At 34.6% G+C, this 24,078-nt stretch overlaps 2 protein-coding genes across 2 annotated transcripts in view; one reads left to right on the top strand and one right to left on the bottom strand.

Moving 5' to 3' along the window:
• hsph1 (heat shock 105/110 protein 1) overlaps window positions 1–7,672 on the bottom strand; it is a 46,817-nt gene extending 39,145 nt beyond the window's left edge. Inside the window, 13 exon segments of the mRNA XM_073817309.1 lie at window positions 151–350; window positions 467–600; window positions 759–865; window positions 1,299–1,527; window positions 2,892–3,136; window positions 3,225–3,358; window positions 3,443–3,542; window positions 3,874–3,996; window positions 5,466–5,606; window positions 5,694–5,751; window positions 5,989–6,093; window positions 6,095–6,188; window positions 7,651–7,672. Coding sequence (XP_073673410.1) covers window positions 151–350; window positions 467–600; window positions 759–865; window positions 1,299–1,527; window positions 2,892–3,136; window positions 3,225–3,358; window positions 3,443–3,542; window positions 3,874–3,996; window positions 5,466–5,606; window positions 5,694–5,751; window positions 5,989–6,093; window positions 6,095–6,188; window positions 7,651–7,672 — 1,692 coding nt within the window.
• A 191-nt stretch (window positions 7,673–7,863) lies between these two features.
• b3glcta (beta 3-glucosyltransferase a) overlaps window positions 7,864–24,078 on the top strand; it is a 397,462-nt gene continuing 381,247 nt past the window's right edge. Inside the window, exon 1 of the mRNA XM_073817308.1 lies at window positions 7,864–8,055. Coding sequence (XP_073673409.1) covers window positions 7,992–8,055 — 64 coding nt within the window. The 5' untranslated portion in view covers window positions 7,864–7,991. The remainder of the gene's footprint in view (window positions 8,056–24,078) is intronic.

Genomic DNA, 24,078 nt, shown 5'->3' with positions numbered 1-24,078 from the left:
ATATATAAAGACACACACATACAATATATATATATATATATATATATATATATATATATAACCAAAAGATGCAAGCATTATATAACACAATAACTAGATTTTGCTGTTAGTACACTCATGATTATGAAACAAGTCTAATGTGGTACCCACCTCAATGTCAATATCATCAGAGCCATCGTGACTGTAAATCTCATTTATTTCTGTGGTTTCAGATTCGTTTGAGCTGACCCTCAGGACCATAGTAGCTGAGCTCACGCTGACTATACCGCTAGCGTTTACTTGAACTTTTACTTTCACCTTCGCTTTTTCTCCATTCTCCTGAGGTTGAATGTTCTGCACTTTATATTCAGCTGTGGAAGCATTTTACACATAGCATTAATTTACATTCAAAATATATTATCTGTACCATCTATATACCACAATATAAACACTACTATGGCCTTAAGGAAAACCCTTTGATTCTCACCAATCTTCGCCTCAGGAAAGGGCAGCAAAGTCAGATCCGAATAAAAAGCTTCCAGAATGAAAGGCTTGCTCCTGTTAAACGTGATCATTTTGGCTGAGGGACAGGGATGATTCCTGCCAAATATCTCGCAACAGCTGGAAGGCATGGAGAAGTAAGAAGTGCATTATTATGTGAGATGCAGAGTACAGCCTATGCAAGTAGATGTTAAGTGTTAAACCAAATAAAATGAAAACAGTAGCATGTTTCCCTGTGCATGGCTCTGATATAAAGTAAAGTAGCTAGCTGAGCTTACGATTTGCCTTCATCTGCTTCACTTGTCCAGGAAAGAGAAACAGGGAACGTAATAGCATCTGTGATGGAGAAGTCTCGCACTCTGAATGCAGGAGAGAGCATGGCACACTATGGAAAAACCATTATACAACACATTAATATTTCATGCAATCAATATTTTATTTTTGTACAGATTTCGCACTGTTTTCACATTCTGCAAAATACAGTGTGCATTATGCCTGAAAACACACTATCGTATAAAAGTTTGGGACCAGTACGGTTTTATTTTAGCAAGAACTTTAAATTGATCAAGTAATATATCAAGTATATATGTTGTTTTGAAATTTCTATTCAAAAGGGAAAAAAGAATAACAGCTTCCACAGAAATACAAAAAGCAGCTAGTTGGGATACTCTAATCAACCCTAATCAATCTTTGAATAGTTAAATAGTTATAGCTGCATATTAAACTAGGAAAGGGGAAAATAATTTAACATTATTATACCCTTCAGCTTTAAATTATTCAAATTATGTTGTTTGTTACATAGAGTAAAAGCCATTTACCTGTAACGCACACCCTCTGGCCACTGCTTCATCTGCATTCAATGTAGTGCTCACATCCCTCCTGAATAACTTACTGATCTGGGCCTTTACAGCAGGGATCCGTGTGGCTCCCCCTACAATCTCCACAGCACTGATGTCCTGTAGCCGCACGTGAGCCTGTTCTACAGCCGTCATCAAAGGAACCATCACTCTCTCAATCAGGTCAGCACACAGCTCCTCAAATTTGGCCCTGTGTGGAAGAGGAAAGCATTTTCAGTTGTGACTTCTTAGCTTGTTGGCTACTCAAGGACATTCACGTAGTTGTATATTAGCTACTCTTGCAGTGTACTTATGGTCATTGTCCTGTTGGAAGGTGAACTTTCTACCCAGTCTGAGGTTCTGAATCCTCTGTTCTGGATTTTTATTAAGGCTGTGTCAATATATTGGTGCTTAGAGCTTTTCTTTTACTCTGATGAGTCCCTCAGTCCCTGACGCTGAAAAACAGCCCCACAACATGAGGCTGCTACTGTACCTCCATGCTTTACATTTGTGACGGTACTTTGCTGGTGATGAGCAGTCACTGGTTTCCTCCATACATGATGCTTAGAATTTCATCAGATCAGAGAATCTTGTTCCTGACAATCTGAAAGTTGTTTAGGTGCTTTGTTGCAAATTCCAAGTGTGTTTAGGATAGTTTAGAGCCTTTTGAAGCTGCATTTAAAGTGCATTTAAAGTGCATTTTGGAAGTTCAAACTTCGGGGCTCCATCCATATCCATTATAAAGAGAGAAATCCTGAAATGTTTTTCTCAAAAAAAACAAAAAAAACAATTTACGACTGAGAAAAGAAAGACTTGAACATCTTGGATGACAAGGGGGTGAGTACATTATCTGTGCATTGTTGTTATGAAAGTGAACTACTCCTTTAAGGGTAATGGAGACTACATGACTCTGTTAACCTTCAATACAGCAGAATTTTTTCTAAACTCTTCCCCAGATGTGTGGCTTAATGTAATCCTGTTTCTGAACTCTTGAGCCATTTTTTCTGACCACCGGGCTTGGTTTTTGCTTTGATATACATTTTCAGCTGTTAGACCTTTTATTAAGATGTGTGTGCCTTTCCAAATCATACCCATTCAAATAAATTTGCCAGAGGTTAACTCCATTCAAAGTGTAGTAACATCTACAAGTAATATGAATGCTCCTGAGCTAAATTCCAACTCTCTTAGATAAGGGTATGAATACTTATGCAATGGAATAAGTGCAGTTTTATTTATAACCTGTTTTGCTTTGTCATTATGGTGTATGGAGTGTAAATTGATGTGGGATCAATGTAAATTTAATTTAAAGAGTTTAACATTAGGCAGCAACATAAAATGTGAAAAAAATTAATGGGTATCAATACTTTCACAAGACACTGCATAACTAAATAAAACACTAAAAACATAAAATCGATAAAATATGTAGTTTTGGTATGAAAATGACATATTTTGATAGCAAAACTAGGACCCCAATCCCCAGCAACCCCGTAATACGTCCTCTTTTTTGGAAAAATAAAATATGGTCACCCTACCATTTTTTAACAAAAATTCTAAATAATACTAACAGTTACATACCTGTTCATTTTCCCACATACGTCTTTATCGTCCATGAAGCACTCAATGTTGAGGAGAATGTCTGTGGAGTTGCTGCTCATCAGTTTCTTGAGTTTCTCACACTCTTGTGTCAGTCGCAACACAGCTCGAGCCTTGGACTTTACATCCATCTTGTACTTGGACTTAAATTCAGCACAGAAGTATTCCACCAGCCTCTGATCAAAGTCTTTCCCTCCCAAATAAGGATCAAAGGCGGTCGACAGCACCTGAAAAATACAGAGCATTCACTGACGTGCATGAAAATGCAAAGTTGGGATCTACAAAAGCGTCAGACTTTGACTGAGTGAGACTCACCTTAAGTTTGCCTTTGTTGAAAGCACAAACAGAGACCTGGAGAGCTGAGTGGCCCATGTCCACAAATGCCACAATCTTTGAATTCTCATCACAGCCTGAAAGATCCTCCTTGTATATGCCATAGTTTAACGCCACTGGAATGATAAATGACACTGTCAACATTGCTTCGGATGTGGCAAAGGCACTGTTGTTGGGAGTTTCATTAATTCAAAAGATACCTGCAGTGCTGTCATTCATTAGCTTCAGGCAATTCAGGCCGGCAATCTTGGCAGCATCCAGCACAGACCTCCTTTCTGAATCAGTGAAGAATGAGGGGATCTATGCGTGACAAAATCATTTGTATGGCCAAAGAAATAACACAAACAAACCATCGGATTGGTGGCTTGCACATTTGTGGTTTACGTGCAAATTAAAAACAGCCTGGTTAAAATTTACAGCTGTATGATAATGAAGCAAGACCTTTTCACTAAAATATCATCATGACAAGACTAAAAATTACTATAATACATTACGATCACTATAAATAATTTTGGGAGAATTTCTAATGAACTAAAAGCCTCTATTTCTGGTACATGCCTCTGGTATCCATTAAGTATCAGGAAAATAAATTATTTCCTGTAATATTCACAGCTCCAGTGCAAATACGTACGGAGATGACACACTCCACCACTCTCTTCTGCAGATTAGCCTCTGCAATGTCTTTCAATTTGGTTAGCAACATAGCTGTGACCTGCTCGATGCTGAAATAGTGCTCCTGGTTGAGGTACATGACCTAATCAAGACAATGAAAGTCATAATTTTACTCTGACCTCCTAAAATAAATAACCACATAACACATATGTCTGAAAAACTTCAACTTCTAAAAATGGATTCTTTGCAGTGAATGGGTGCCATCAGAATGAGAGCATAAGACAGCTGATAAAAACATTACAGTTCTATCTAAGCAATCCACATGACTCCGGTCCATCAATTAATGCCTTGTGATGTGAAAATCTGTGTTTTTTTGGAAGAAACAAATCCATCATTAAGGTGTTTTAGCTTTAATGCTTCACTTTTGGATAAAGTCCATAATCTATATTGATTTCCTCCAGTGAAAAAGTTCCCTTCTTGTCCTTCCCTAAAAAATCCACCAATTCGAATTGTTTTTGGCTGTTTTCCTGATCTGTGCATATTTCTCTCCTGATTCAGAAGGGACAACTTTTCCCTGGAGAAAGCATAAATATGGATTAAGGACTCATATTTTACCTTGATGCAATAGTTTGAAGTTAAAAAATACATCTTAATGATGGATTTATTGCAAATACATATTTTTTACTTTTTTTTCCAAGACGTTAATTGATGGACTGGAGTGGTGTTAAATACTAGTGGATTACTGTGATGATTTTATCAGCTGTTTGGACTCTCAATCTGACGGCACCCATTCACTGCAGAATGGAGATTTGAGATGTTAATGCTAACTTCATCTACAGTACAGTTGAGGTCAAAAGTTTACATACACCTTGCAGAATCTACAAAATAAGAGCGATCATACAAAATGCATGCTATTTTGTATTAAGTACTGTTGAAAAATGCTCAAAAATCCTTCCAGTCCCACAAATGATTTGGTTTTCAGCATTTTTGTGTATTTGAACCCTTACCAACAATGACTGACACATCTGCATTCTGTTCAAAAGTTTACACCCCTGGCTCTTAATGCATCGCTTTTCCTTGTACAGCATCAGTGAGCATTTGAACCTTCTGTACTAGTTGCAAATGAGTCTCTAAGTTGTCCTAAGTGTGAAAAGATGGATCTCAAAATCATACAGTCATTGTTGGAAAAGTTTCAAATACACAATGCTGAAAAACCAAAGGATTTGTGGGACCTAAAGTTTTTTTCTGACAGTTTAACTGTTCAGTAAGGGACTCAGGACCAACTATCACTAAACAAACAAACAAACAAAAAACAGCTGTGGATCTTTCAGGTAACAACACTGTATTAAGAATGAAGTGCATGTAAACATTGAACAGTGTCATTTTTATAATTTCAACTTTTATTTTCTTTTGTGGGCTACATGTAGTCTACTATGTGAAATATCTTTCTTTGTTCAGTACTAAATAAAAAAGAACATGCATTTTGTATGATCCCTCTTATTTTGGTAAAATAATTTGCATTTAGAAGATTCTGCAAGGTGTATGTAAACTTTTGACCTCAACTGTACATCTTGGATAATCCTTTATGGGACTAATGAACACAGTGTTTACCTTGACTCCAACTTTCCCATCATTCAGTGGAACCAGGTCATATGGTAAACTAGCCCTCTGTGCTTGCACAGAATGATCCTGAAACAATCTGCCATGTAGTCTCTTAAAGTAAGAGACTGTGCTTGCATTATTGGTTATCATCTAGAACAAGTAAAGAAAATATGAATGGTAATATAGCACCCCTATGCTTCAATTATAATCATAACAGATGAGAACAGGAATTCCCACCTGGTTTTTTGCAGCATTACCAATGGTCCTGTTCTTTAGATTAAATGACACAACAGCTCTAAAGGAAAAAAAGTTTAGGCATATTATACATTTAAAGGGTTCAAGTAACAGACCTCACATGTGCAGTTTCAGATGTTTTGAAATGTCAATGACAGGTGAATGGTATGAGAAGCCATGCAACTTATCAACTGTCCTAAAATGTTAACTAGTAACTTTTCAGTTTGAGTAGATATGCACATTTAAGATATATGAGGATCAACTTTCTGTATAATTAGCAAGCACAGCATCCACTTACGGAGTGCACCTGTCCGTAAATTCATTAGACACGGTCTCGATTCCTCCGCCTTTGACCACAGCTATACAGCAGTTCTGAAATCCTACATCAAAGCCCACGACAGCCATCCTGGACTCTCCCTCGGTCGCTGAGCGGTGTGTTCAGGTCAGATAAACAGATAAACAAATAAACAAACCCGTCTATGTGTGTCAGTCCAGTCACTGTCGGTAATCGAGAGCGCGCACACTATTTTAGTACCCGCGACCCATATATATCGCTTTTCAGCGAACTTTCCAGAAACTTCCAGTCGCGGTAGCGGCGGCCCTGCTTGTTCCAGCCCGCGCGGGGTGATTGCGTTGACGGTTCCAGAGCTTTCGGCGCAGCCTACTGAGCTCGGAGCGTCGGATGGGTTGCTGTGGTAACTGTACAAGACTATGCCGCTAGGGACAAATAGCACATATCTCAAGTCGTTATTTTTTTATGGCGGTTTAGCTATACATATATATGGGTTTATTATTGATTCGGTCGAACAAATGTTTGCTTTTTAAAATTTAAAATTGTATGTATTTCACATTGACCAGTTCAATACTTTAGAGACAGGTCGAACAAATCTAATGATTGTATGTTATTTTGCTTTCGTCTAAATTCCAATGTAATTTTAAATGTGAAATTAATATTTCATTGACAGTTCGCAGAAATCCAACGACTGAATCGTTACTTGTCAAGATAGATTTTTTTTTTTTTTTTTTTGTAGTTTGAAATTGAAAAAAGACAAGAAAAAAAAATTAAGGTATGGATACAAAAAGTGTTATAATAATAAAATTAACTACTGAAAATTAAAATGTAATAAGTGTGAAATAGAAATAGAAAAATAATTATAATAATAAAAATCATTATTGCAAATTAAAATGTATTTTTGTGACAAAATGTAACATTTAACAAAAAATGATCTCCCTAAAATAAAAAATGTTACTTTTTGTCACAAAAAATACCAGGTTTTATTTTGTGTGTGTGTGTGTGTGTGTGTATATATATATATATATATATATATATATATATATATATATATATATATATATATATATATATATATATATATTTGAAAAGGAAAAAATAATAATAATACCATTCATTACTGCACATTAAAATGTAATTTTTATTACAAAAATTGTACATTTAACAAAAAAAGATCTCCTTAAAATTCATAAAAATATAATAAAAATAATCTTAAAAAATAAAGTAATAAAATCCATTTTTGCAAAACAAAACCTAGTTATTTTTGTGACACAATGCAACCTTTTACGAAAAAGTATCCCTAAGATTTGATTGGAAAGAGAACATATTAGATTTTATTTAAAAATATAGAATTAAAAATAATTTAAAATAATCAAAACACTTTACAGTAAGGTTCATTAGTTAACTACTTTAGTTAACACAAACTAAAACTAAACAATAATTCTATTCTAGAGCATTTATTAATCTTAATGTAAATTAATGCAATAAAATCAAAAGTCGTGTTTGTTAACATTTTTAATGCACTGTAAATGAACGTGAACTAACAATGAATAATTGTACTTTCATGAACTAACATCAACAAAGACTAATAAATACTATAATACATGTATTGTTTATTGTTTGTGCATGTTAATACATTTGAACCCAAAGTATAAAGTGATTGTTTACGCGTCCTGTCCTCGTTTATCATATCTAATTAAAAGTTAATGTAGCTGTTATGCCATTTTGTCCAACAAAATGATCATATTTTTGTGGGCTATCACTTTAATAATAATAATCGCGCTTGTAATGCTAGTGCCAAGCACTGCCCCCTTTGTAGTAGTAATCAATGCGGCCACTAGAGGGCGCAGCTGAGACGCGCGTTCAACAGGAAATGTCCTCGCAAAACAAAGCTGGGTAATGATCGGCACGCACAGTAGAGAGTGTTGGATACAGGATCAGTGCAAACACTCTGCTACAGCACATTTACAGCGAGCTGGCAGCGTCCGTTACCCGCGCTTCTTCCTACTATGCTTTCCATAAACTCTCAACATGGATACAGTGTTGCCCGGCATTTCTTGCTTTGGTCGCTTGGTAAGTATTTCTCCACTCATTTAGCAAAAGGAAGTTTGTCAGCTTGATAGTGTTAGGTTTATTTATGTTGCAGCTTGTTTGAATGAGAAAAGCAGCAGTCTAGGAAGATTTCTCTTCTTTTACAAATGGAATATCATATGCTGGTAATAAACTGTTAGCTTACTAGTGACAAGGGTGTTAAGCTATTTTAAACAAGCTGCCACAAATGACACTTCCTTTTTCTTGTAAGTGCTTTGCAGCACTCCGTCAGCTTATAAGGAGTGCGTTTAAATTAATGTTTTGACAGTTATGAATTAAATATTTAAATATATGCAAACTTGCTTTTTCAAAACTTAGTTGTCTAGTACACTGTTTAAATGGTTGAGCTGCCTACCTAGATAGCATTTTAGACATCATAGGAGTGATTGGTTAATTCAAAACCTAGTGAGCTGCCTGTCTAGACAGTAATCTGTGCATTGAAGGTTGGATTGATTGTGTCTCTAACCTAGTGAGCAACATTTTTGGGCATTATAAGTGATTTACTGTGAGTAAACTGCCACAGCCAGAATATCTAGTAGTCACTGTAAATAATTAATTGAACAGACTGATGTGCAAGAGTCTAAAACACAACAGTTTGGAAGTGTGGAAATCTGAGGTATGTTGGAAGATGTAACTGAAACCTTTTTCTCAAACCTAGCCGGGCAAAAGTGTAACGTCAGATGTTTTATAAAGCGTACCAGTGCAGATAGATCTGGTTGGATGTATTGATCACTGCCTATAAAGGCAGTTTAATATGGATGTTTGTGGATATTAAGCTCATAAATCAAACCTAGAACTGCCTGAGTGCATGAATTCTGTGTTTGCATTTGATATAAGATTGTCTGCCTACATGCCAGTCACGTAAATGCGATTCAGGTTGTCGGACTGAGGACCTCATCTGTTTTTATAGTAAAAAGCCTGTGGTTCCTCATATCCTAATGTGTCTAGCTAGCACCTGAACCACAGGCAAATTGTGCTCTGCGTCTCATAAGAAATATTATCAGTGGCTCTTATTTTGTCTCAGTTTCGCTACTTATCAAACAAAGTTTCTCGATTTGTTAGATTTGCAGGGAAATTAGGTTTCTTCAAAATTCATGATGTATGCTGAAGGATCTCAGACGTAACTTCATGAAATTATTGATGTGCACAGAAGATACACTCCGCTGCTGTTCGAAAAGGAGACTAGTGGTTGTTAATATCTGGAGGTACTGACCTAGTTTTAGTAGTACTAGCACCTGCAGAGTCCCGGGCCCGCTGGTCTCAAGCACATGAGGGAGTTTCAGGTCAAAAGTATCACCTGCTCTATTGGGCCAGTTTTGCATTATTTTGAGGTCTTATATTTGTCTGTCTTGGCTGTTTGTTTTTGTGTGATGCATTGAAGGTTGTTGTGAGTTTGTGTAGCTGACTGAGATGAAGTTTGGTTAAAATTGCAAGAATTATTAAGAGTTGTTTTTATGATAGTCTTCATTAAACAATATTTAAGAGTTGAAAATTACAAACCCTTTAGTAATTGTATTATTATTATTATTATTTTCGTTATACCTCTATTATTCCAGTAAAATTAAAAAAATAAATAAATAAAAATGCTAATTAAAACCTAATTTTTGTGACAAAAGTAACATTTAAAAAAATCTTGGCGAAAGGTAAAAATACAAGAAAAAATATACAAATATGGAATAAAGATTAAAATACTAAAATTGCACATTAAAATTTCATTTTTGTGACAGAAATGTAACATTTAATGCAAGAAATGATCTAATTAAGGTTCTTATTTAAAGAAAAAAAATACAAGAAAAATTGTGTATTTTATAAAATAAACAATTCAAATTTTTGTGACAAAAAGTCACATTTTATGTAAAAAGAGTAGTGTTGAGCAACTATTGATTGCGAATAATCGCATCCAAAATAAAAGTTTTTGTGTACATATTATATCAAATGTTATTCAGTCATTGACAAGGGGGTGCTATATAATATATTCAATAGATTTTTTTCAAAGTAAAATAGTTATAAAAGTAAATTCAAGTCAAGAAAAAGAGTTTATTTTTAGTGCTGGGCAACGATTAGTTGTGATTAATCGCATCCAAAATAAAAGTTTTTGTGTACATAATATATCAGATGTTATTCAGTCATTGACAAGGGGATGCTATTTAATATTTAATTGATTTTTTAAAATTAAAATAGTAGTAAAGTAATTTTAAGTCAAGAAAAAGAGTTTATTTTTAGTGATTTTATTTTTAGTGCTGGGAAACAATTAATTGCGATTAATCGCATCCAAAATAAAAGTTTTTGTTTACATAATATATCAGATGTTATTCAGTCATTGACAAGGGGATGCTATATAATATTTAAGTGTTTTTTAAAAAAAAAAAGTAAAATAGTAGTAAAGTAAATTCAAGTCAAGAAAAATAGTTTATTTTTTAGTGCTGGGCAATGATTAATTGTGATTAATCGCATCCAAAATGAACGTTTTTGCTTATATACATTATATACATTTTCAAAATATATACTGTATGTGTGTGTCTTTATCTATACATAATAAATATACACGGCACACACACATATATAAACAAAAACGTTTGTTTTGGAAGCGATTAATACTGATTAATCATCGCCCAGCACTAAAAAAAAACATTCCTAATAAGAATTTCTTTATAAATATAAAATCTAAAATAATTAAAAGTAATAAAATGTCTAGTGTTCAGTATTTTTCTGTTCTAAAAACATATTTAATGTTCTAAAAGAATGTAGAAAAACATAGAATTGAATGTTTTTCTTCCAAATGAAAAAATGGCAAGTGTATATTGCCCAATCAGCCCCTACTGGGACGGAAGAAAAAATGTTGAGCTTTGATCTGACTTAAAATATGCTGCACTATTTTGATAGCTTTCCCCTGTAAGGAACTTTTTGTTTTAAGGTCTTACAGTGATGTATATATCAAGATATCAGTGCTGTCCTGCTTTATTATTTATGATGTGCAGAATAAAACTTTAAGAGACAAGATATATTTTTGTGTGTACCTGCAGGCAGAAGAAATGATCAGTCAAATGCCACTGCGGTTTTGCTGTGAGGCACAGCTTAAAAACAAAGCTATTTAAAATGTGCATCAAAGATGTTTTGTTAACTGATGAGATATACTGTGAAAAGTAAATGACCAGCAGGTGTTTTGTTAAGTCTTTCCCACAGATGTTGTTCTGTTCCCCTTAGAAGTTAGTCCATCGCTTGAGTCAGGAGACAGTTTAAGCTAGCAGTTTTGAAAGATAAAAGTGCTGTTTACACCTGACAGTTAAAAAGATAAACACACCAGTACTCACTGTCTGAAAAAGTGACTGTCAAATACATATCTAAAGTTATGCAGGAAGTGCAGGAATCCATGGATGGCATGAAATCACCTTGGCGGTGTGAATACTCGCGCTCTGTTCTGCTTATCAGTGAGAGGCAGTCTTAGGATTTGGCTTGGGATTGAAAGCCATGGGAGATGGAGACAAACTAGGCATTTATGATGAGCACAGAAATGCCAATGCATGCTCGTTTTTCTCCCAAATTACTAACCTGCTGTAATAGGACAGTCACCGGATATCTACTTTAAAGGGTTAGTTCACCCAAAAATTCTGTAATTAATTACTAGAGGTCGACCGATATTGGATTTTACCGATACCGATATCAATTAATCGACCGGTGTTTTTTTAAAACGGCTACTAAAAGAAAAATGTTTAGTGCTCTACTATTTAAATAAAAAGTAACCTACTGAACCATATTTTGTAAATGAATAAAAAAATTAATATTAATTATATATTGATCATTACAGTTACACTCTAACAAGGAACAATACTTCTATTCTACAGCTTTTATAAATCTTAATGTTACAGATGGATATTTTATAGTGTTACCATTACATCAAGAGTCAAGCTAAAGATCTTTAAAGCCATCTCAGGGCTCGCAAAATTTCAAAATCTTTGGTAGAATCTCTTCAGATTTTGGTAGCCCAAAATTAATTTAACTAGCCCAAATAAAATAAAATAAAAATACACAAGTATTTCAAGTAATTCAATACACAAGTATGAACAAATATCAAGGAAGGAATTTTATTTCACTATTTACAGTGAAATGTACAATACAATCTGCAGAATTTTAGGCAGAATTTTAAATAATATCAATTTAAGGCAATTTATGACCATTTTTAAGAGCTGCACAAGTAAAATGAACAGTGTGAGTGGGGTTGGACAATGTACGGTAGTGTATTAAGCCATAAAATGACTTGATTTATAATACAGATACAGGTTCTCATAAAAACAAAAAATCTTATACAATGGCATTTCAGCCTTTATACCATTAAAAGGGATAAATCAAGTATATAAGTAAGGAATAATTGACAACAGGCCGTTGAATTCTACACATAATGCACACCCAAGGTGGTTTTTCAAATACGCAGTCTTACAGTCATTCATATTATCACAGAAATACTGGGATTAAAGGTCATAGTTCGGATATAAACATTGATGCCTATATCGTAGTGATCAAAATAGAGCACGTCATCTTTTGAAAGAAACTGGCGCTTTAAAGGGGTCACTGGATGCCACAATGCCACACATTGGATGCCACATTTTCCACAAGTTCATATGATTCTTTAGGGTCTTAATGAAAAGTCTCTAATGTACTTTGGTTAAAAAAAATCTTAGTAGTAGTGTAAAAAAACACCCTTTTACCCTGTCAAAATCAGCTCTGCAAAATATCAGCTCATTTTGTCGCATGGGCCCTTTAAATGCAAATGAAATGAGCTCTGCTCGCCCCGCCCCTCTCTGCTGAGGGATTATGAGCTGTAATGTTTACTTTAGCCGCATTTAGTCGCGTTTATCGGCGAAACCTGCCAACAAGCACATTATTAAAAAGGCCATTTGCAAAGATGCATTAAAAAAACCCTGTACTCACTTCTGCTGTGGGTGAAGCGGCATCAGGAATGATTCACACGAACATAGATGCATATGTAGATTGGGATCGACGCTTTCCTTTTAAAAACGAAAGTAACGTTGTCCTCTGCATCTTAAGCGGCTCAGATGTCGGGAGTAAATGACTACTGCTATAAGACGTTTACATATTAGTCCACAAGAGAAAATAATAGTTGAATTTATAAAAATTACTCTGTTCATAAGTTTACATACACTTGATTCTTAATACTGTGTTGTTACCTGAATGATCCACTGTTATGTTATTTTTTTATTTATTTTTTTTAGTCTAGTGATAGGTGTTCATGAGTTTCTTGTTTGTCCTGAACTGCCCGCTGTTTTTCAGAAAATCCTTCAGGTCCCACAAATTCTTTGGTTTTTCATCATTTTTGTGTATTTAAATCCTTTCCAACAATGACTTTTTGATTTTGATATCCATCTTTTCACACTGAGGGCAACTGAGGGACTCATGCAACTATTACAGAAGGTTCAAACACTCACTGATGCTCCAGAAGAAAAAGCGATTCATTAAAAGCCGGGGGTGTAAACTTTTGAACAGAATGAAGATGTGTACATTTTAGTGGTGAATTCTGCCGTAGACATTCAGAATATGTGTGCTACCCAAATAATGACTAAAAGTAAGTGTTTGAGAACGGGTTTCTCAAACCAGGTGGCGCATTAGACCAGGGGCTCATCTCTCGTTTCCAAAATGCATCACAAACTGCTTGACAATTACATTTACAACACAATTAACTATACAAACTTGTGTAACCAACTATTCCTACACTGCATGTACTTCTGCGTAAAAGGCTGCGCGACGTGCGCGTTGCAGTTAAATACACAGACGCGCACGGGCATGGATATCTGCGTGCATAGTCTTCGGTTAAACTGCGTTGCTTTTAGAAGCGTCAATTCAGTTGTTGCATATAGTTTAATGTGCCCCAGTAAAAAGGGTCTAGCAACGCCCCTGCCCTGAAGCAAACCCGGCGGCTTCATAGCAGCATCCATGTTAGCACGTCACGTTTGATGTGGTAATTTCACAGTAGGCATACACACAGGTTCGAAGACTCGTTCTCACCCCCTACAGTGCAATTCGCGCTAAAATATCCAGGTGAAAGTCATCATAGCTTGCGTAGTATAGACCCAGCTCCCAACCCAACTTTGAGAATAGATTAACGGCGATATTTTTTTTTTTTATCGCCCGATAAGAGTCTCACGTTAACGCAGCACGTTAACGCCGATAACGGCCCACCACTAGTACATTTTTCTTATTTTTTTTTCATTTAGTACTGCTCTTCAGAAGCTACCGAAGATACTTACATGTTTCCCAGAAAACATAAGTTAAATTGACCCTGATCTTCAAATTCAAACAGTTTTATGCATTGTGTTTCCTTCTGAAGCATCGGTCTTTAAACCTTCTGTAATAGTTGCATATGAGTCCCTCAGACAGTTGTTCTCAGTGTGAAAAGGTGGATCTCAAAATCTTACAGTCATTGTTGGAAAGGGTTCAAATTAGGGCTGGGCGATATGGCTGAAAACTATATCACGATATCAGTGTTTCATATCGGTCGATATCGATAATTATTGATATTTTTTTTATGACCCATTTAAAATAAGGACCAGGAGAAAAATATATTACATTCAAACATTTTATTTTAAACTTAACCTTCCTCTGATCATAATCCCCTCAGTTATTAAGACAGAAATTTCAACAACCATGGAAAACTCAAATAATTAAAATGTAAACATAAGTCTAAAGTCACAATTTCATTGTCGATGAAGTGAATGGTCAAGCTAATGTATGGCCCAGAAGTACGGCTTGACCACAGGTCAGAGGTGGTTGTTGCAAAGTACTTGGCTGATAATATTTATTGCTGCACAGATTGCTGGTTGCCAGTAGCCAACATTACATCTTTCCCGGTACTTTAGCCTACTTTGTGTAATAACGAAAACATTTCAGTGAAAAAATAAGTCCAAAACTTTCAACATTTTGAACAATAGGGCCCTACAATCTTTTGCTTTTTTCAGAAATTATTGTTTTATTTTTTCTGATAATCAAATGAAAGAAAAATCACTGATTTATTTTTAAAAATAAAGATAATCGGAGCTTTACTGTTAAAATTAATACATAGGAGAAAAATTATATACAGTTATAAAAAGGTTTAATAATAATACTATTTTCTCAACAATTAAGTGGTGACTCTTTTTATTTTATTTTTTATCATATATATTGTTTTATGTAAATTATTTAAATGTGAAAATATAAACACCTACATTATACTGTACAAAGTAATACAAGACTAATATTGTTCTGTTACATGTTAAACCGTACTTTTATTTTGACAGGTTGCCGTGAAGTTTCAGTGTGTAATACAGTATGAATGATGCTAGTTTCACTAATGAAACGGTAAAAATGACAAAAAGTGACAATCACAGCAGCTTTGGAGATGTATTTATTGGAGTTTGTCTGTTCATGTGAGATGCAAAGGCCAAAAATTAGCGGGAGCGTCACGTGTGCAGTATGCGTGTAGTGAAAATAAAACGCGTCTCCTCCATTCATACACAGAGGCAAACGGAACACGCAGGATTCATATTGAAACGGTCTTTTTGCATTTCAGTTTTCACAGACACTAGTCCATATCGCGATCGGAATGAATTAACAGACCAACTTTTGATTTATTGATCCAAAAATCGACGAATTCCGCGGCATTCCGCCCTATAGTAAAGTCCGTTTTTATGAATGACGTCCGCGATCCCATCTGTGAGGAGACATTGTAAACGCGCGATCATGTAGAGACAGAAATGACATGCCGTCGTGTAAATAAGATTAATAACATAAGGCTATTTAGTTTGTTTAATACAACAACAAGGGCCCGTTCTGTAGGAAAAATAACCTTTACTTCTATTGTGACCTGGCGCTATATAGAAAATAAAATTAACTGGACGTTAAAGGGGGGCTGGGCGGCCGAAGAAGAATACAAAATATCGAACGTTTTATCGAACATATTTTTATTGATATCGATCTCTTGTCTATCGCGATATATATCGTTATCGTTTTATCGCCCAGCCCTAGTTCAAATACACAAAAATGGTGAAAGAAAAACCAAAGAATGTGTTGTATGTATTTGTAAATGTGAGATGACAACACAGTCAGATTTGTTGCAGCTAGTTCTTTGTTGGAGGTTTGGTGTCACAGCCTTTAATTCTCTCCATCTGTTGCTGGTTGATTGGATGGATGTGGATGAAATGATAAGAGAGGTCTAACATACTGTACGTCACCAGAGAGAAGTTTCCTCAGAAGGACGAGTTATGGTATTTTGATTAATAATTACAAGTTCTTTAAAAAAAAAAAAAGCGTAACATGCAATTAGGAAATGTGAATTTTCAGTTCAGTTCAGTGAAGGGTGCACAGCCTAAGCAGAGACATCGTCATGCTGGTACCTTTTTAAATAATGAAATTCTATTCTGCTCACAACTTGTTGTCGTCGAACTGCACTTTCATCCTGTTTCGATTTTTCGAGCGATCAATATTTGCCTATTTAGAGCACAGAAGACCCGTCATATACATTTAACAACAAGCTTTTGATGTGATTATCAGGGCCTGTCGATCTCAGCTAAGTCCTCCTTGACAGCTCCCTCTCTAAAGTTTTCCTTTTTCCTTGTACAGACAGGTCATCAGAAAAACCTTTTCCCCATGTTAGCCACCCACTTCCAAAGTGAGATTGTGAAGTGATGTGAAAGATGAGCAGAGGTACTTTTATTCAAGAGATATGTCACGCTCCTTTCAGGTCATATTAGCTTCATAGAGCCATGAAATTCTGTGTGTTTTAAAAGCATCCACTCATCCACTTTGAATGAAATGTCAAGAGAGAAGTTCAGGCTTAATATCAGCCATAATTTAAAAGGGATCTGTGATTGACTTATGTTTTAGATTGGATTTTATGTAGTGCCCCTACTGTTTGTGGCCCTAATCATCATCGCAGCAGGGTCTAGTACTCAGCAAGAGGGAATTAATACACGCCGACTGAATGCTGAAGCAGCAAATAGTCTATAGCACTGAATGTTATCATTTAATGTCAGGAACACCATTCAAGTGGCAGTGGTTTGCAAGTCTCTCCTAACTAATGCATGTCATTAATATGATTCTCTCAGAACAGCTTTGAGGGCTCCTCTGAGTGCCCATTCGATAAATATCAGTGCGCCTTTGTGATTTATGGAAGAAGTAATGACTAATAACTCGCTTTGTTTGCTTCACATTTGTGCACTGCCGACTCTTTACGCATTCCCTCTTTTGATTAACAGTTGTAGGTTCATTATCAAGTTCCGGAGTATATGGAGTACTACAAATGACTTCTTGTACACACTGAATATGTAATTAATTAAAAAAATGTTAGTAATTTCATCACGTAATTTGCACAGCTCGCTACTTACAGAGGCAACGAGCATGATGCGCAGGGAAATATTGTGAAGACCTGGCAACGAAAAGACCTTCAGGCATAAAACTGCACGCATGCATGAACAATAAATTTGGCTTCCGGAAGCAAACCAAAGTGACCGCTCTCATTGTGGCTCTGAGACTTTAGAATCCCATTTCCTCCACAGAGAAAAGCCAATACTGAGGACAATAGTTGAGTTTTAAATAAGTGCCAGTTACAATTCTGATTCAGGCAAACAGTGGCTGATTGGGAAATTGGAAATGTCTGGAGGTGTGGTTGAGGAAGCGAGGTAAATTAATGCATTTCTTGACGAAGTTCAAACATCTCCCTGTCTGCCTTCCACGGCTAAGTAATGCAAATTCCTGTGCTTTCAAAATACATATTGAGTTTGAGGAAGAACTCCTTGACTGCTGAAGAAATGTTATGTAGGTATGCAGATGTGTACTGTGGATACATTCCTGAACATATTGCATCTGAAATGTTGGCAGGGCCTGTTCTTTGATCAGTAACATAATTAGGGATGCATGGTACCATCATTATCATCTGGCTATAAAAATTAGTTAATTAAAATGAATTTTAACAGTCAGTATTAAATGGATAACATTTTGACATTTAGATTACCTCACTTAAAATTTTAAATTAAAAAATACTGTTAGCTGTAGTCTTTAGCAAATCCCAAAATATTAATATCCATTTTTACTGTACATTAGAATGTTGTAACGCCTAAATTCACTTTTAATTTTTTTTTTTACATTTTTTGTTTTATTCTTAGTTTACTTAAACACAGTACAGTATAGATTTTTTTAAATCTGTCATTTAATATTAATGATTTATTATTAATATAATAATAATAATAATAATAATAATAATATTACTACTACTACTCTGCCCTCCAAAGACAAAGCGCAGTAACTACACATTTGGTCAAAATTGAGTTAAGGCTCAAAATGGGCTTTGTGACAACTGTTTTGTCTTGTGGCAAAGTCTCCTGGTTCAATTTTGTCCCATTTTTAGAGAAACGAGAGTCAAAATTGCAGTAAAAATCCAAACTAAAAAACTTTAAAGGCATTTTTCTCAGTTTCAGTGTTGGCGTAGTTACTGCACTTTGTAGGGAACTTTCGGTACTATTATTTATGTATTTATTTATTTAATAGCAAATAATTACAAATTAATAAATACAAAATTATAAATAAATAATTGTAAAAATGATTAAAAATAATAAATAAATGAATAAATAAATTGTATTTATTTTATTAATTAGTCATTTATTAGTAATTAATTCTTGTAGCTGTATGAGCCTCAGTTTTAAGAGCTTTTTGTAACAAATCTTCATGATCTTGGTTGTTTTTTTTAGTGCACTATGATTTCCGTGATGCAGAAAACGAGGACGGAATCGCAGAATCCAGTCATAAAAATGGAATTTACTGTATAACATGGAATGTCACAGAATTTTCCAAATTTGGATCAATAAATCAAAAATCAGTACACTTAAATCAAAATGTGATAGTGATCTGTGAATATTAAGCTGTAAAAAGACTATTTAAATATGAATCCTGCATGTTCTGCGTGTCTCTATGTAAACGAATGGCGTAAACGCATGGTTTCATTTACTACACACATACTGTAGCGGATCTACTGAGTTTTTAGCCTCTGTCGCCACAATATATAAGCACATAAATCCATAAACAATTCCAAGAGCTGCTCTGAGAGTTACTTCATGAACTTTTTACTGTTTTATTTGAGAAAAACTATTGTCATATAATGTACAAACAGAAACTTAAAGGTCTTCACAGCAACCCGTCAAAATAAAGGTTTGGTTTAACTTGAAGAAACTGTGACAGAAATGACATAATGTAATGATAGTAGTGGTAATTTTTGTATTAATTAACATTTGTTTTTTAAGGAATATATACCATAAAAATTATTTGCCAGAATTTATTTACCAGAAAAATGTAAATACACAACACGGTAAAAGAAAGAAAGAAAGAAAATATATATATTTTTTAAAAAATCAATTAATTAGAGATGCTTTTGATTATTAAAACTTAATGAAAGCATATGCATTCAATTAATGGAAAACACAGAATTTGTTAAAAATAAAACTGAATTTGAGAAAAAAAACTAAAGGGTATTTCATTGGGCCTTAATTTTAATTTTTGTTAAACTTTTAATAAATTGCTGTTAAATTGTGTAAATTTCATGATTTCAATTTATTAGACATGCTATATGATTAATATTTCTAATTTAACCATTAAAACTGTAAAAGGAAAGAAACAGAATCCAAATAGAATAAACAAAATTTGGAAAAAATAAAACTGATTTCATAGGCCCCTATTGTTTGCTTTATATAATGAATACTGTGTTTAGGCGTCCTGCTGATTTGACACACTACTTTTCACATACTGTGTAGCAGGGAAGTATGCTTATTTGTTCGTAGGAACTGTGCATCTATTCATCCTAACAGACTTTGAAAACGCTTTGATTACCCAAGTACAGCTTTCACCCAAAGCTTCTAATTTCCCTCATTTTTCTTTGTTGTTCTGCTTTATCTGAAGTAGCATCTGTTCTTCGCATTTGTCTGGGAGACATCTGAAAAAAAAAATGTGCACAGATGTCATTCAGGCAAATGATTTTCTCACAGTATTTTATCAAGAACATAGCCAGCGGTTGTCAGAAGCAAGGAGGGCGCTATATAGTGATGTAGTCTGGGCGGCCACGTGTACAGTAAGTAGCGCTTGGAGAGCTGGTAAATGGCCCTCGTGTGTGTTTCTCTCGCCCTCACATCCTCAGGGGACCGGCATGAAAAGATTGAAAGTTTGCGACAGATGTCAGAGAACGAGCAGTGAACTTGGATGCGTTCCTGAAGGAAGCCGAGGTTTTCAAGCCAAATGTTGCATATTTAATCCCTCCTGACAGACTCTGAGTCCATGTGAGAATGTAGGCTGTCTTGCTGCTGAAAGAAGCTATTTTTCTTTGTTGAAACCTGTTTTCTCACTCCACAGTTTCTCTTATTTATGTGGAATCATTTATTTAGGATTCAAGATGGATCTACTTAATGGTTCTTTCTCGCTTTGAGATGTTGGCTGAATGAAACTGAATGCTGGTGAATGTGCTCGGCTTTTATATAAAACACATTTCTTCTGTTTTACAATCGTTTTAATGGCACGCTCGGGGAGATGTAGTATTATGAGTCTCCTGTATTGCTTTTCTTTCGCGATCCTGTCGGAACACTAATGCAGAATATTAGATTTGAGGTGAAATTGTGATCTAGCTCTTGCCGCTGTGGGAGCAGAGCACTTTGGGGAAGCTATCCTTGTGATAGTCAGTAGCAGTGGGCATCCGTCAGCTGTAAACAACCCCATGCTCGGGTAGAACTGTTGGGGGAATTATCTGACAGCAACAGCAGACCTATATATCGTCCCTGGCTTAGACTCATCCTGCCCACTGATATGCTGAAAATGCCATGGCCCTTTATGATTCAGCCACAGTGGAAAAAGAGCTGCAATAATGTTCAGGGCAGAGCAAATCCATCCACCCATGGGTTATTTATTATTAATGGCTTACATTTTGTAAGAAAGAGAGAAAGTGACTGCTTAAAGGGTTCTGAGAGATCTTTTTAAACATTTGCAAATGTGTTTTTTAGGGCTGTAAAATCAATTCATTCAAAGTTCTGTGTATATTTATATGTATAAATGTGCACACATACACATGTATATTTAAAAAAAATATGTGTAATATAATATGTGTATTTACATATATATATTATAAATCGGATACAAATATGATATAAATATGATACCGTTCAAAGGTTTGGGGTCTATAAGATTTTGAAAGAAGTCTCTAATGCTTACCAAGGCTGCATTTATGTGATCAAATATACAGCAAGAAATTGAATTTTGTTTAATATTATTTCAATTTAATAATTGTATTCCAATATATTTTGAAATGGTAAAGCAGAATTTTCATCAGTCATTGTTTGTGGTTTTTAGTGTCACATTGATCCTTCAGCAATTAAAGTAATATGTTGATTTGGAGCTAAAAACATTATTATTATTATTATTATTATTATTATTATTAATAAACATGTATTAATGTGGAAAACAGTTATACTACTTTGCTTTTGTAAATACAGTTTTCAAATTTTTTTTAGGAAAAAAGTTTGAAATAGCTTTATAAATACTTATTTTTGATCAATTTAATGTAGCTTTGATGAATTAAAAAAAAATTCTTTCAAAAAAGAAAACGTTTCCCAAACTTTTGAACGATAATGTATGACAACAAAGGGCTGTCACTAATGATAATATTTGTAAGTGAGTATTTTGTCGATTATTCTGATGATTAATCAAGTTAGCATTTTTTTTAAATAAAAACACCAATAATATCATTTAAAATTACTTAAAATACATATATAATAGCAATAGGGCAATAATAATTAGTCCAAATTAAGTATAAAACGCAAGTAATCATGGTTTTATTAACCAAAACAGTTAAAATACATAATGTATTATAAACAATAGAACTAATGTACATTATGCATTATAGCAAATGCCTGTAGAGGGTGCCAACAGCCTGACAAATTGTTTTTATATTTTACAGCACAAAGTAATCCTTGTTTAATATAGACTAAACAACATTTAAATCAAGCTTAATCCTTAATATTTGGCCTTAATATTTAACAGAAATGCAACAGCCACTGTAATTTCTTGAATATGCGGACATCAAAATGTGTAAACTCAGAGCGAGGGTTTAAGATTTTATTTTGAAATCACGATGAACATTTAGCATATTGAGAAAAGATAATGATGTATGTCTCCTGTGTTTATCCACCTTATTCTTCAATGTGAAAGTAAGCCTGTGGATGAGACTTCAGGTTTATTAGCCGCTACAGTGAGATGAATAACAACTTGCAGTAAACTGTAAAACTGTTTGCACTACAAACCATTGTGTTTATAATTAAGATACTTTAAAATAATAATGTAAGACACATCATGCAATATCAAGCGGCAAAACAGCAGCTAAAAATAGTTGATCACAGGTAAGACCGGAAACCAGACCCATAAAATGTACAAATGGCCATGTCCACGCTTATGGGGAAAAAAAGGTGGATAAATGATTTATCTTACAAATATAATGAAATGGCTCATGTTGCATTCCCAGATGAATGTTATAAGACACCCAAACTCATAGCAATATATAGAAATGTTTGAGACGCTCCACACATGTAAATGATAACTGTTTGTGTGGAGCAGCATTTACCGTGAACAGAGCCACTCTGACACGCACGTACGCAATCTACATGCTTATAAATCATTAAAACGCATATGTTAAACCTGCTACGCATGTTTTTGTTTAATTGAATCATAGCGTTTGTAAATTCACAATGGAATTATGCTTTATTATGATTTTTAAATTAGTTTTATATATTATGCACTCTCATGCGTTTCATATTTTTTCTTCCTTGGATGTGCCACTTCCGGTATTTTGCCGGTTACTCAACACGGCAAATTGCAATCAAGGATTTTTTAAAATTGAGTACTTGAACTGAATCAAGGAATCATGACAGCCCTAACAATCATAGCAACTGAAACATGCATAAAACTGCTAATATTATAATAGACAAGAAACATGTATACAACAACAAATAGCATTTAAAAATCAGACCTAAAATGCTGCACAGGAACTATTCTTTAAGCTCTGTTCATTCACATTAAGCATCTAAACAAACTAATTAACTAAATTAATTTGGCCTTTCCAATAGTCTGTGAAAAGGAGAAATGTTTAGGCGAGCATGTTGAATTATTCCCTCGGCAGTAAAGCTGTGTGTGCAAACAGTGTGACATTAAATATAAAGTATAAAGACAAATGCGCACCTATACGTTGTTATTAATATAATTTGTTCAGCAACGTTATTTTCAAACCCACATGACTAATTAGATCCTCCGAGCCACTCGCACTCTTTGGATCTAATGAGCTCACATAATCATGTTACATTTACACATGACCTTTTGATTCCCCTCGTTTGTGATATTGCTCAGTGTTTCCTCATTTCAAAGTTAACTCTGAGCTTTAATGCTGCCAAGTCTAGATTCCTTTCCACTTTTCTCTATGGCTGTTTACCAGTCATCTTCTTTTAACAAGTGTTAGATATTGGTTGTCATCGCTGTCCACATTAATGAGTTTAAAGATGTTTTTTTCTTAACAGCCAGCAGACATTTTCAGCACAGAGCCATTCGTTTATGCAGATTTAATATATTCAGCATAACACCAAGCCAAGAAACGCAACTTATTTTTTTGCCTGTTGGATTTTGGCACCATTTGTATGTTTATATGAAAAACTCTGAACCTAATTCAGAATGCTGGGATTTTTCTTCAGGCTTCTCAAGAGCTGGACATCTACAAAGAACTGGACTCCATAAATAATTTAGTTACACGCATACAGGGCCAGGGGTAAAGAAGCAATATAAAATTCAAACCAACTATTGGCTTAGAGGTGTAAACCTCAGCCTCATTAAAGAGTTATGTAAAAGAAGATGTCACAGGTTGCGAATGAACTTGTGAAGTAGTGAGAAGCAAATGCCTTTTAACCTTCATATGAGTTCATCTGGATTTTTAATGCACACCTTCATGGC

The sequence above is a fragment of the Garra rufa genome, chromosome 14 (genome assembly GCF_049309525.1).
Source record: "Garra rufa chromosome 14, GarRuf1.0, whole genome shotgun sequence".
In the NCBI taxonomy this organism is placed as follows: domain Eukaryota; kingdom Metazoa; phylum Chordata; class Actinopteri; order Cypriniformes; family Cyprinidae; genus Garra; species Garra rufa.
Note: the sequence above shows the minus strand (reverse complement) of the source record. Positions and strands in the feature narration are given on the sequence as shown.